The sequence below is a fragment of the Cuculus canorus genome, chromosome 2 (genome assembly GCF_017976375.1).
Source record: "Cuculus canorus isolate bCucCan1 chromosome 2, bCucCan1.pri, whole genome shotgun sequence".
NCBI lineage: Eukaryota > Metazoa > Chordata > Aves > Cuculiformes > Cuculidae > Cuculus > Cuculus canorus.
In genome coordinates, this window is record NC_071402.1 from 156612102 (window position 1) to 156626952 (window position 14851).

The window sequence follows — 14851 nt, forward strand, 5'->3', positions numbered from 1 at the left end:
CTGGATGTCCCCTTAAGACATATGAAGAAACCAAGCAGAACTTTTGCAAAATGCCATTTCCTCAGGCTCTCCAAGAAATCAGAATCCAATGCCTCCTGACCAGGTTCTTGTAAATATTCCACAAATGATGGGTATAATGTTTAGTATCAAATGTACTTACTTGAAAGCATTCAATGTTACATGGGATTTCTGATCAGAGTGATATAAAATACATCAACACCACAAAACAAATTTATGTTACTTTTAGCAAAATATTGCAGTTGCAATATGCAGTTCAGTCACAGGGGGACTGGAACTAGATGATCTTTAAGGTCCTTCCCAAACCATTCTACGATTTTATGAGTCTAAGAATTCCAGCATGATCCCCATTACTGTACTCTCTGTTGGGCTCATGTGTGCACTTCCCTCCCTGGTCTGGCTAAAGCCGGGAGACATTCACACTCCTCTAATGAGTTCCAGGAGAAACATTAACACCTTTGGTTAATCCACTCAACTGCTGATAGCCGTTTATCTAAAACAAAGGCCACCCTCCGGTCCCCTTTGTGTTGAAGTAAGGTCTGCTTCTTTGCATTATCCTCCGAGCATCCTGGGCACATCACCCATCTGCATCATTCTGTCACATTCCACCTTTTATCAGTCACAAAGCCTACATGCAGGTGTGGCAGTCTTAAGGCTGAGATTTCAGCCTATGCCTTTCTAAGTAAAATTATACAAAAATCAGTTGTTCTCCCTGGACACAAAGCTAGCCCATAAGTAGGCAAAACACCAGGTCTGGAAGTAGCTAAATATAGCTTACCTGACTGGATGCGTACGGGATTTCAAGCAAAAGCAGCACGCACAGAAATCTACTGTGCAACAAATGATGGGACAGTCAAAATCTTATCGGGCAGGACCAAAAGGAAATTCAGCAAAAGAATTGTTGGTGTGTGGATCTACCACATTCTGTTCCATCGAGAAGAAATGAGGACTTCAGGGAACTGGAAGAAGCTTCACCATCACCAAATCCTTCTCATGGAAGATTGTAGGCACCTCAGCATGGAAAAGAAATATGGCCTGGCACAACTAACCCAAGAGACTTCTGGAGCGAGCTGACAGTAATGTTTTGATATTGTGCTGGATGGATAAGCTGATGAAGACTGGTGCTCTGCTTGATCTGCTACACATGTGTATGGGAAAAGTGGTGGGTGACGTGGAGGTAAAATGCAAAGTGCAAAATCCTGTAATAATAACAAAATAAACCCATGCAATAATACAGCCTCAGCGTTGGTTCTGCAAGAAAGCAACTTTGCAGATAAGGATTGTGGAGAGCAGGCAGACAAGCTGAAAATGAGTCACTAGGATGCACTTGCAGCAAAAGCACCTAACCACACACTGCAACTCACTAGCAAAAGCACAAATTCCCCTTCATGAAGCACGCCTGAGGCCCTATATGGAATGCCATGCTTTATTTTGCTTCTCCTGCTCAGTTCCAGAAGGAGATGAGAGAAGTGGACCAAGTACAGCAAGGCACCTGCAAAGCAGTTAAGGGGCTGAAGCTCATGAGACTCAAGGAGCAAGAGAGAGAGCAATGGCTGCTCAGCCCTAAGAGAAAAAGACCAGCTGTGGGTGTTGGTGCTATATAGGATTGTTGAATAGGGTTTAAAGAGAAGGTAGGGTCAGATTAGTCTCTGAGAGCACGTTAAAGGGCTAAGAGGAAACAGCTAGAAGTTGCACTGCAGGAAGGGAAATTTTAACTAGACAAGGAAAATAGTTCACCCACCTACTAAGAAGGGTCCAATACTGAAAGAGGCAGCCCAGACTGCAGAATCTCCATCCTGAGACAAAACTGCCTTGAGCAGGGTACCCATCTATCTGACCTCTGGAGGTCGTCTCCAACCTAAGTGAGGTCCCCAAGCCCAAAGTGTGATTTACCAGAATCCCTCCCACTAATATTGTAACACTGACTAATGTAGCTGCACTCTGACAGATTCAATTGATGAATGCTGCCATCTTGTGAGAATTAATTGATAAGTTTTGCTGCAGCTGGTTTGTATGTTTAATTATCTTGTAACATAAATCTGTCTTGTATCAAGAGATAATATGCAGATAATCTCCAGACAAGGATAAATAAGCTGAAAGAATAAACACTCTCTTAGAGTTGCAAGAATTTATTGGTATGTTTAGTTGTCTTGTAAGATGTAATTGTCTTAGGGCAAGAGATAACCTGAAGGGAGTCTCCAGATATGGTTGGATAACCTAAAAAAATAAACATTCTTTGGGGACTTACACCTTTTTTTGTATAAAACTAGTATATATACCCACTTTGTAAAATGGTATGCCTTTTTTTAGGAGGGCATCCAATTCAGTGCTGAATTGTAAAATAAAAATATTATTGCTTTTGCTTCAAAGACTTTATCCTTTTCAATATTTTCCTAGTGAATAAGTGTTTCTCACAATCTCAAATGCTGCCAATATCACATATTAAACTTAATTTAACGGCCAGTTTGATTGTTTAATTCAAAAAACCGTTTGTTTTATACAAGAGCGCAGTTTTACTGGGGAAACATAGGTGGTTAAAAGCAGCATTTGCACATGCTGCAAATAGTTAACTGAGATTCTTCCGGTGCCTTTAAATTAATCCGCAAATGATCCTCTTGCTCAGATTTGAACATTCCTTTCTCAAATTTTACTGTTTAAAGCAACTGCCGAAACGCTCGCTGCCGCGTTATGCCACGAGCTCTCTCAATTTCAAGTTTTTACCCATGAGCTCTCTCAATTTCAAGTTTACCATCGGTTTCCTTCCCAGAAGGAGGAGTTCTCCCTGCTTCCGATGACATGGTCTCCACAGCAACATTCCTCCCGCCACTGGCCTGCAGAGAGCTTTGCTGATGCCTCAGCACCACAGCAGTTAAACTCCGTCCGCACCGAAGAGCTGCAATGCCGGCAGACTTGAACGGGACGTTGGATGAGCAGAGTAAAACCCACGTCCTCTAAGAGCGTTTTGGGCTAAAAATGGACAACTCCTTTGTGGAAGAAGTGGCTGCATCATTGGTGAGGGAATTTCTCAGTAGAAAGGTAACTTGTCTCCATTTTCTCCAGCTAGTACAAATGAGAATGACACATGAAAAATGTTAAGTGTTAAAATCTTGAGGAATTCTGGGAGGGGGGAGGCTTCTTCCAGCTTTAAAGCAGATAGACCCGAACAAACCTGCTCGGTAAGTTTCCGGACTACATTTCCCATGATGCCTTTTCATTCGGACTATGGAAGGCTGTTTCCTCCTTGTGGGAGAAAGTCTGCTTCTCACACACACGCGCCTGGAAAACCCAGAATTATATGGAGAAATGTAGTTTTAGTGCCTTTGTTATTCACTACCTATCTTGTTATTGCCTTGCTGTTTACGAGGGCCACATACAGCTGCCCAGAACAACCACTTAAAAAAAAAAAAACGGGCAAAAATACAAGTTCTAGAGAAATTTGTAATCTTTCTTTCTTTCTTTCTTTCTTTCTTTCTTTCTTTCTTTCTTTCTTTCTTTCTTTCTTTCTTTCTTTCTTTCTTTCTTTCTTTCTTTCTTTCTTTCTTTCTTTCTTTCTTTCTTTCTTTCTTTCTTTCTTTCTTTCTTTCTTTCCTTCCTTCCTTCCTTCCTTCCTTCCTTCCTTCCTTCCTTCCTTCCTTCCTTTCTTTCTTTCTTTCCTTCCTTTCTTTCTTCCTTTCTTTCCTTTCTTTCTTTCTTTTTCTTTCTCTTTTCTGTAATAGCTAGGCAGGCTGCAGTTTTATCTGGGGAGAGGACTTTTCACAAACTTAATGCTGTGTGAAGGGATATTTGTACTATACCTCAGTGTGAGGAGTGTGTGATTGAGCAGAAGAAAAGGCACCTTGAAATTTGCAGGTTAAAGTACTTACCACCTTGCACTTAAAGGCACAGAATCATGGAATGATTTGGGTTGGAAGACATCTTAAAGATCTTCCAGTTCCAACCCTCGTGCCATGAACAGGGACACCACCTGCTACATTAGTTTTCTCAAAACCCCTCTCAGCCTGGTCCTGAAAGCCTCCAGGGCTGGAGCATCCATGACTTCACTGGGCAACCTGTGCCAGTGCCTCACCACCCTCACAGTAAAACGTTTCTTCCTTATATCTCATCTGTATCTACCCTCTTTGGGCTTAAAATTGTTACCCTTCATCCTATCAGTGCAGTCCGTGGTCCTAAGGAAATATTGCTGACGCGTGGCACCCTCAGGCCCCCAGGATCAGGAATGAGTTTGCTTCGGTCAGAAATTAAAGAGCCATTGCCTTACTAAGTATTACACAACCCTCAGTTGTCTCCATCCGTTTTGCATTGAGTCTCCAAATGCACATTTTCAATGTATGTTAACAAAGTTGAAACAAACATTTGCCAGACAGATTCATTATTTGCCATTTACTGCCTGAAGTATGAGAGGCTCAAGTCTGTCATTTCAACTGATGGGAAAGATTTCTCAAATGAAAGAAATTCACAGATCTGAGTAAAGTAAAATTGAATAAAAGCATAAAAAGAAAAGAAATGCTTTACTTATAAAACAGACCATACAATTACAGTAGTAACTTAGAGTTAAATTGCCACATCTATTTCATTCTGTATACTCTGGAGTCAAAACAAGAGGCATTGATAATCCTTTGTGCTCCTGCACAAGTCATCCCGTGCTTCCCCCAAATCTTTAATACGCATCAGAGACAACTTTGAGAACTGTCCTTTACTTACCACAACTTGTTCACGGTTCCCTAAGACACTCAATCCATCTGCAGAAAAATAAATCCTTTCTTGTAACAGTAGCCCTTCACTGATGGAATCCAGACTTTCTGTCTCAAAATAGCGGTCTGCTGTTGTACCAGTTCAATTAGTTCAGGATCTGACTCTGATATTTCATGATAAATCTGTCCCTCCAGAAAGGGAGAAGCCCATACATTTTGTTTCCGAAGTGCCCATGGCTGCTGACTACTACAAAGTAGCTGTGGAAGTTTGAAGATTCTGAACCAGCTGATGCCATGGAGATCTGACAGAGTTCCAGTCTGAGACGGATCAGAATCACTTCAACTCCTGATAAAGTTTCTGAAACCTGGTCTGAACCTCCTGAGAGCTACACTACATCTGGTGTTCAGACTTTGTAATTATGCAAGTCAGAATCACATTCATGAAAGGCTGTATCACATCTTGATGGAAAAAGCAAATACTGTATTTCTATACTATCTGAACCAGAAATGCAGGTATCAGCAAGGGCCTTCACACAGAGCGGGTGGTCTCCTGGGGCTCTTTAGTTCCTGAATCACCTGCATGGAGGTCTGTCTCTTTTTCAATTTCAGTAATTTCCACCTCACAGAAAATGTTGCCACTTTAATGATTTTCACATCTGTGGGCAGCAGTAATGCAAGGTTGTATCAGGTTATAAGAGTTAGCTTGTCATTATTAACTGTAGTTTTAATGTATTCAGAAGTTTCATATTACATCCAATAAAGTCAAGAATATAAGCTTTGGTATGTTGCGCTGTCTGAAGCACTCTGAAATCTGAGACTTTTCCTTCCTAGGGTTTGAAGAAAACCATTACCACCATGGATCGGGAGCTTCCACGTTCTGCACTTAGCATCAATAATAGGAATGAACTTCGAGAAGTCCTACATCTGCACTCCTTGTACAAACAGAACAAGGTAAGGAAACAGATTGTCCTCCCAAAAATGTGGTATGGGATAGCATGAAACTCAGCCAGCCCAATCAAGACTGGTGGGTATGTCCAAACTGTAGAGAACTCAGGCTTTTGTCTGGTACTGCATTGCTGCAGGCATATGCACAGTTCTGAGAGGAATGCAGAGCTTAACATTTAGGTGAGACTACCCACGATGCATTTTCCAGATTATTGTTGAAAAATAGTATAATAAGTAGGGTAGTTTGTTGTGCTACACTGAAGACATCCCAAACACAGAAGTGGAGTTCTGGAGTCTTGCTTCTCACCAAGCACATATTAAAAGTACTTAGAATTCATTCTACGTTCTTCTGAATTTGACCAGGTAACATTACAAAAGGTGTATTTCAGCACAGTTACAATAATCATAACGGACAATGTTTAGCTAATATAAGGAATGACCGTAACAGGTTGTTTCCTCTGTTTCATGGTTACTTAATTTAACACAGCAACACCTTTGAGCTCTTGATGTTCTCTAGCTGACATCTTCCAGTTTCCTGGATTGTTTGTATGGTCCCATCAGGGATACACCTCTAGGCAACTAAATCTAGAAAGTAGTTAATATGTTCAGCTACAGTACAGTGCAAAAAGAATATCCTGTTTCATGCTGCAGCAAGACTGATGATGAGTTTCATTATTCACCAAGAACTTTATTTTTCTTTTTGTATAGGCAAAAGAGAACCCACTGAAAACACTTCTTGAAATTATTACTAATTACTTCCTTGAGCACCGTGGCACTTCCAGAAGCATCAGTTCAAATGCTGCTCTGTCAGCTCCTCAAAGTAAGAATTTAGCATCTCATCCACCCAACTCCTCGGAGGAAGATCATGTGTGTGGGAGTGCCATTACACTTAATGAAAGTGAAACTCAAGCCTACAGGTACACTCTTATTTCTTTCTTTTTACCTTGTCGAGTCAATATTTTACGAAATTATAAGGGAAATGGTGTTGAAAGCTTTATAATTTATACCTTCAGCTACACTGCCTTTTATTAATTATCCTAGTAATACAAAGCTTGAATTTCCAGATTATTTAAATGTTCTATGCAAGCCACCTTTTATGTTCCCTATAAATTATAAAGATTGATAACCTCAATTACATCGTTCAGTCACTGAAGCACATAGAAATTTGAGCTTTTATGCCTTGTAAATCATAAATATTCCAATTGAAACATATTTTGATGAGAAGCTAACTATTGCACTCAAACTACAGATATGTTAATGCCTTACCTAGTCAAAAGCAGTATTAAATTCAGTATTGTTACAAACAGTATAGGTTCAGTTGTTTCCATCTTGCAAAATACCTGAAAAACAGCATGTCACCAGATCTTTTGATTGCCTTTATTACTGCATCGATATGGAGTAACAGCCTAACTGTGCTTGAATAGAAAGGTTTAAAAATGGGCACGAAAGAGTAATTCACTTTCCTTGCTGTTACCCTCAAGGAATTAATCTAATTTTATTCCTCATCCTAAACACAGCATGCTCAAAGTAGCTAACTCTGAGCACCAGTGCTTGCAAAATCCCTGCAAGTCCTTCCTTAGCAGGGAAGAAAGCCAAGGGTTTGAAAGTGGATGCTACCAGCTGAGAAAGCGATACTTGAAAAGGAGAGAGTGCAAAGAAGAAATAGGTGCTTCTCTTTTTTCATAGAATCACAGAATGTTTTGGGTTGGAAGGGACCTTAAAGATCATCCAGTTCCACCTGCCACAAGCAGGAACACCTTCCACTGGATCGGGTTGCTCAAAGCCTCATCCAACCTGGCCCATCCAGGGATGGGACATCCATGACATCTCTGGGCAAACTGTTCCAATGCCTCACCACCCTCACAGTAAAACATTTCTTTCTAATATCTAATCTAAATATCCCCTCTTTCAGTTAAAATCATTACCCCTTGTCCTTTTGCTGCAGTCCCTGATAAAAAAGCCTCTCCCCATCTTTACTGTCATTCCCTTTTAAGTACTGGAAGGCTTCAGTACTTTTCAGACATAGGAGCTTTTAGTATGCTGTTAGTGATCTTCTCACCCACTGTATCTATCCCATCTCCCACTGTCTCGGAGCGCATACCTGCTTCCTTTTCTCCCCTCACCCTGGACACTGCAAGTTGTTCCACTCTCCCTGCGAGCCTCTCCTGTGCCCGTAGACCTTACTACAGCAAAAAGCTTTCTCCTGCAGAACCCCCCTCTGACAGTAAACAGCAGCACCCAGCAGAGCAAACCAGCCACTTCATGCCCTTTGCTGACCCCCACCAAATGGCACCTCCTCCCCCTCTCCCTGCATCTGCTTATGGTCGCTGTGCGCATGACCACCCAGCGAGTGCTCGGCTGCTGGCCCAGAGCAGCCCTCATTGTGCAGGAACTGATGCATTATGGGGCCTCTCTGCTTTGCACTGGAGTGCACTCTATAGTCTTCATCCTCCACTGTCGGAAAAGGCACGCTTGGTGTAGTGGTTGAGTTAACCCTACCCGCACATACGCCTGCACTTGTGTACACATTTGTTACACGTTGCCTGAGATCAATAAGAAACCCTCCCAAATGAAATATGTTGTTTCAAGAGGAGATATTGCTTTTGTTCTGTGCAGGGCACAAGGTGGAATATCTTCCATAAAATTAGCACATCTGCCGAAGACCCCAAAGCCCTGTTGATACAAAACCGATGCTCAAAATCCCACCTAGCTAATACCATTGTTACACCTATCCAATACATTTATTCATTAGGTTGCACAATTCTGTTTTAACGCGATATTGTTTATTTCCTTTTCACATCCTTAGTTATGGTTAGGATAAGGAAGTCCATCAGGTAATCCTTAAACAATCATGAATTCTCCCTATCTGATATCCCTTGTTTCATGACATGTTTTCAACCATGAGTCAATTGACTACTGGCTCGATCATTTTCTTAAGACTAAGTGTCTACATCCCCGAGCAGAAGCCAAGATGTTTATAGAAGACATAAAATGTCTGCATCTCTGGGCATATATTAAAGTGTTTGTAGACTATATTGTCTACATCTCCAGGCAGATATTAAGATGTTTGTAGAAGATATCAAGTGTCTGTGTCTCTGGGATCAGGATGTTTGTAGTAGACAAAAGAGGCAAACGAGGTGCAAAATACATTCTGCGTATCACCTTGGGTAACACACACAAGTACTTGGTGGCACCCGCACCCATGTATGAGCTTGTTACACACAAGTGCATGAACACACAAATGCAAAGAGGTAAATTAAAGTCCCAGAGGCATTAAAAACAAGTGTCTGTGATGGATGAGGGTGGGGATGGTGTGGTTAGGAATAGACCCTTGCTGGCAGGCCCCCAGCATGTCATGGACTTTGTCCCTCAAGTGGTCAAGTATTCCCCTTTCAGGCAGAAGGGCAAAAATGTCAGATTAAAGGAAAATTGGAAAGCAAAACCCAGAAGTGCCCAAACTTTTGTCTGTATGAGCTTGGAAACATTACCCAGCTGCATGTGGAAAGCCGCTTGCTCCGGAGGGGGCAAAATCGCATATAAACTTGTAGGTTCCCGTATGAATCCTGTGTGATTTTGTAATGATTTTCATGCCTTCATTATGCACTAAACTTGGTGGTTGTGCCTTCTTGAGGTGGCAGAGGCTGAAGTTGGCTAAAGGTGCAAGGAAGGGACGATAGACCAACTGGGTATGATGAGGAATGTGGACACTGGAACCTGTCCTGATACAAATCAGTATATGTGTTGTCCCCAAAATAGGGTTCTTCACCCAGTGTGCATTAAACCAGTTAACAGACAGAGTTGAGATGTTTGTATTTGTTTCAGTTCTGCAGAATTGGGTGCCAGGCATTCAACACAGCCAGCACACCTGGGCAGTCTCATAGATGCTCATACGAAGAACTAAGATACAATTACTTTTCTTATTGCTTCATCATGGTTTCATACTAAAGGACCCCTATGTGCATGCCTACTAAATATTCAACAAGCCAGAAGTGTCTTATTTACATCTAAGATCTTCTCCTGTGGCTGTGATTTTTAGTATTTACATGCCCCAAGGTTGGTTACAGGTACAAATCCTTTTGACTTCATTCCAATTTTATTGTTTTAAGCTAACAAAAGTTTATTCTTCATTAAAAAGTTACAAATTATCCCAGGGATGATCCTGAAGCACCTGCATTATGTTACAAATCCTCTTTTTGTTTGCCAAGTTCCCGCCACTGTATTACTTCTTGTACTTCTGGCTTTGATTTTTTGTCTCTGTCTGGTCTGGATTCCTTCATCATCTCTAACTGTTTTTATTTCAAAACCAGCTGAGAATCTACTCCTCAGATGCAGGTAGATACTCCTAGACAGGTGACTCCCTGTTTCTCTTGGGTCAGGTCTTGTCTCAGCTATGCAGATCGGCTGAGTTTTATGGCATGGTCATAAGAAGAGGCTGGAGAGACACCGTAAGAAGGACTGTTGTGGGCAGACTGCTGGGCTGGCTCAGCCACGTCTTGTTTCAACCCACGAAATAGAACCAGTGAGAGAAACACCAAAGCGCAGCTTTGTGATCGTTCTATTTCCATCCCCTCCAGCCAGGGAAAAATCAGACATTACCAGGTCAAACAGCCAGTGCTTTTTAGGTTTCATTGGTTTTGATTTCAACTCCTTGGATAATTTTTAACAATGTTTTCAAGTGTGGAGGGTGTTATTAGACTGGGACTCTTCACTGATTCCTTATTAAAGAGTTGTCTTTCCTTTTGGCTGACGTCTTGAAGTGGTAAGATTGATGACACAGACTCTGATATCTTGGATCAAAGAACTTTATTGCTCTTAGCGAGCTCCTTATATACACAATGTTATGTTACATCGAAAACTTGGCATCATTTGATTGGTTACAAACAACTGTTCACGCGTGTAAGTTAATACTACTATTGGTTAGCTGCTACTGTCCACGCACCTAGATGAAATGCTTACTTGGTTAATTAGTTTTGCATATTTTACATGCTTTTTCCCTAAGTTATCATGATTTCTACTTTTCTAACTTACACCTCCCTCAGCTTCTGGGCATACAGCCATAGCTTACTATTACTATCCATCTTTTCCTCTTACAACACTGTTCATGGTCCTTCAAGGGCATCGTGGCGTTCGTTAATATAAAATGTTGCTACACTGAAGATTTTTTGAATGTCTGTAACTAACTGGTAAAAGAGTCTCTTAAGTGGGCACACTGTGCCCTTTGGCAGTGGGTGGTTACATGATCCCACACTAGGAGTAACAGTCACAGAATTCCTTGCGTGAGCCTGTGTTAGGACTAACAGTTGCAGATTTCCTCATGCTCCCAGACACTGATCATGCTCCCTTCAATTTACAAATGCAGTGTGTTTTCACAGCACACAACACATACTACTTCAAACCCCAAAATTTTTAACTGGTTAAATAAAAGGAATGTTTTTGTTGTAAAAGATTTGTCAGCTCGTGGAATCGTTTTGCTATGAAATAGAATGGAGGAAAAACATCCTGGAGTGAAAAGAAAAAGTTCAAGGGTAGTTATCATAAAGAAGGCCAGCATTTTCAGGTTACACAGAATATAGATTTATCAACTGACACAACAGAGATTGCAATGAATTGGGACCTTCTCAGTAAAAGAACTTTCATATAACAGTGATGTAATATTATGCAGACAGTGAAACAAATTCTGATAAAGAAAATTTGACTTGTGATTTCTTACAGGAACAAGTGATGACATTTTTTAGTAAGAACATGATTGGGTAAAAGACATTTTTAAGAAATAAATGTGTACAGTGTTGTACAGATGGAGTCACAGATCCCAGTGCATCTCACTTGTATTTTAGAAAAGCTTGTTTACAGCATTAAATATATGTAGGAAAACATGCAAACAGTGCACTACAACAAGTGTTGCTAGCTGAAAGACCAGGCTGAAGAACAGGAAACGATAAAATGACAACAATTAGCAACTCATTATGAATGAAAAGCCCAAACACAAAGTAACTTTATTCCTGAACTAAAATAAGTGTTCTATATTTGAAAAAAGTGAAAGGGGTTATTAGAATCACTCTAAGTTATATGGTAACAGAGGATGTTAACAAGACTTTTCAGATCACCGACTAAGCAGATGAAGAAGGAATGGGAACTGCTGATGGTAGCTTAGAACCTGTGTGGCATGATATATATAACTTGCTTTTGGTAATGATATGGTACATCAAAATAAGTAAGTATAGGATTAAAGTAAAGCATTATATATAACCACTTATGACACATAATAATGATATTGAAATAATGTCCCGAAGACCTACAAATAGATGTTTAAGTGGCCAGTGAGTGTATTTGAGTACTGTTGTTAGATAATAACTAACTTAATTTGACAGCAGCATTTTAATTGACCCAGGAGATGTTTTCATTGATTTCATTGTGCATTTTGCTGTTTGAAGTTTTGCCCTTTTCTTCGTTGTAGATGTGGTGCTGAGAATCCACTAGATAAACTCCTTCCATCCAGAAAACACCAGCACAGAAGTGAAAAATGCCATACAGGAACAATACACAACAGCCACTTGACTTATGATGGGGATAAGAAATTAAAAGATAGTCGAGAAGATTTAACAGCAGCAACAGTTTCTGAGGAGCTGAAATGCACAATGAAGAAAAAGCCAAGGTCAAAGTCTGGTCTCATTGTCAGAGGAATGATGGCTGGACCAGTAGCAAGTTCTCCAGAGGTGATTTCCAACACTTACCAAATATTTGGCTTGTCCATGGATTTTGTATCTAACCTTCTGCAATTAAGTCATTTGCAAATAATATTAAAATGAATTCTGCATGCTAATTTATTGAATCTGCAGAAATACAAACTGTTTCAGATAGAGCCACTATAGTACCTCCTTCATGTCTGGGTTCGCAGGTTGTAGAATTTCTTAATAAATCTTTTCCATTCTTGATATCTCAACAGATGGGATTTCCATTCTCCTAGGAAAGCTGCTTTTTTTTTTTTTTTTTTTTTACCTTAGCAGTATCTACTCTTTTCAAAGTTTTCTTAGCCGTGGGTATCTTTTTATTCAAGTTTTTCCAAAAAAAAACCAGATCTAAAGAGTAGCAATTTGGAATTGAGAATCACTTTCAGTTAAAAAATGTTTCTAAATGAGACCAAATGCCATCAGTAAAGGTTTTCCAAACACAGTTTTAAAATTCTTGCTTGGCTTTTTTTTTCCCTTCATGTTGTTTTTTTATAGACAGGATCTTTTCCTGTGTAAAATTAGGCTTGTAAGAATGACGAATTTAAATATTTTAAACACACCATTTAGATAATACTGAACAGAATATGGACGTTAAATAAATTAGATGGATTTTTCTAAATATTGCTGGAAATAAAGACTACATACCTGTAGTGGGCAGTCTTTCCAGAAAAATCTCTTATATGTCTTGGTTTCCTGAGTTGGATACTACGCAAAAGTTTAGCTTTTAGGAGCAGTATTTAATGGTATACAGCAACTTTAATACTATTCACGTTTTAAGTGAAAATGCATATGTCGTATTTATTAGCAATTTTTATAAAAAACTGATTTGCTGCATAACCTGATTGCTGATAATAAACAAATTATTTAGCCCAAAAATTAGTGATATAGCTTTCTTTTGCTTTTCATGTTTAATTAAAGATACTCAACTTTTAATCTGTGGTTTTAATGGCTCTTATTTCTAGGATGTGGAAAAAAGGAGGCTTTCAAAACGATCCACTAGTGTAAGCAGCACAGCACAGTTCAAGGGTGAAGAACATGAAGAAAATTACCCGAATATCCCAAGTACTGATTTTCAAGAAAGCAAAAGATCTTCAACACAAGTAAATATGGAGTTTGCATCTAAGACTATGTCAAGCTCACACACAAGTTCAGTGTATGAAAAACTAAGAAACATCCCTAAAGATGCTGATGACTCTTTTGCCAAACTTCTGTCTGAAAGAGAGAGGACCAAGACAGAAGAAAGAAAATCAGTTCCAGGCTGTGATACAGACAGCAATGATAAAAGCCTTAAAGTGAGTGCCCCTCACAGACATTCAGGATCTGCAAGAGAGAAGAGAGAAAGATCCCTCAAGAAAAATGAGAGTCGGTTGTCAGGCCACAGGTAAGACTCTTTGTAAGAATATTATATTTAAATGTTGAGGAACTCTGACGGAGGGCTAGGGGTGGCTGAGATATGCCTCCTGGTTTTATTAGAGGGAAGTAGCTGGAAGAGGTGGAGATACTGAAAGGCAGGTAAGTTTTATCTTCCTAACTTTTGACAGTTAGGAAGATAATGATTCCTTTCTCATGATTCCTTTCTGGGTAAGCAGAGAGAACCCTAGAGGTACTATTTTCTCTTTACTACTTCAAGAGAGCTAGTTACTAGTTCAGCCTTAGACCACTCAGATATCTAAGCAGTACAAGTGACTCCCACCCGTGGAGGTCATCTACAGTGTTCAACAGAGATGTTGCTCACTCCTTAAGAAATAGTGTGGATTAACTCTAAATACTGCAGTGGTATATCTGGAAAACCTCAGAGGATAAAAGCAAAGAATATCAAGCAAGTAAATATATATATCCTTACGGTTCAGTGCAGTGCTGTGTTGAGGTATCCAATCCGTGCCCAAACAAGATGGTTTAGCTACCAGCACAGTGCTGTGCCATGTAGAGACACGGTGGTGTGACTTTGAAGCAGCGTAGCCCATGTCATCATAGTATTTCATAGAATCATAAAGTGGTTTGGTCTGGAAGGGACCTTAAAGATCATCCAGTTCCACCCTGCTGCCCTGCCACAAGCAGGGACATCTTCCACAGGATCTGGTCGCTCAAAGCCTCATCCAGCCTGGCCTTGAACACCTCCAGGGGTGGGGCATCCATGACTTCTCTGCACAACCTATTGCAGTGCCTCACCACCCTCACAGTGAAAGACTTATTCCTAATATCTAATCTAAATTTCCCCTCTTTCAGATTAGAACTGCTACCGCTTGTTCTGTCACTACAGTCCCTGATAAAGAGCCCTCCCCAGCTTTCCTGTAGACCTCCTTTAATTACTGGAAGGCTATCATAAGGTCTTCCTGGAACCTTCTATTCACTAGGCTAAACAAGCCCAATTCTCTCAGCCTGGCATACTAGACTGGCTAAAATTATTTGGTAAGACTGTTAGACCAAGAAATCTCTTGTATTAACTTCACTCATCTGTACGTGGACGTG

General features: G+C 40.3%; 1 protein-coding gene across 1 annotated transcript in view; it reads left to right on the forward strand.

Moving 5' to 3' along the window:
- Positions 1-2527: 2527 nt before the first annotated feature.
- MINDY4 (MINDY lysine 48 deubiquitinase 4) overlaps positions 2528-14851 on the forward strand; it is a 79010-nt gene continuing 66686 nt past the window's right edge. The window contains exons 1-5 of the mRNA XM_009558276.2: positions 2528-3054; positions 5541-5660; positions 6363-6571; positions 12109-12367; positions 13345-13763. Coding sequence (XP_009556571.2) covers positions 2992-3054; positions 5541-5660; positions 6363-6571; positions 12109-12367; positions 13345-13763 — 1070 coding nt within the window. The 5' untranslated portion in view covers positions 2528-2991. The remainder of the gene's footprint in view (positions 3055-5540; positions 5661-6362; positions 6572-12108; positions 12368-13344; positions 13764-14851) is intronic.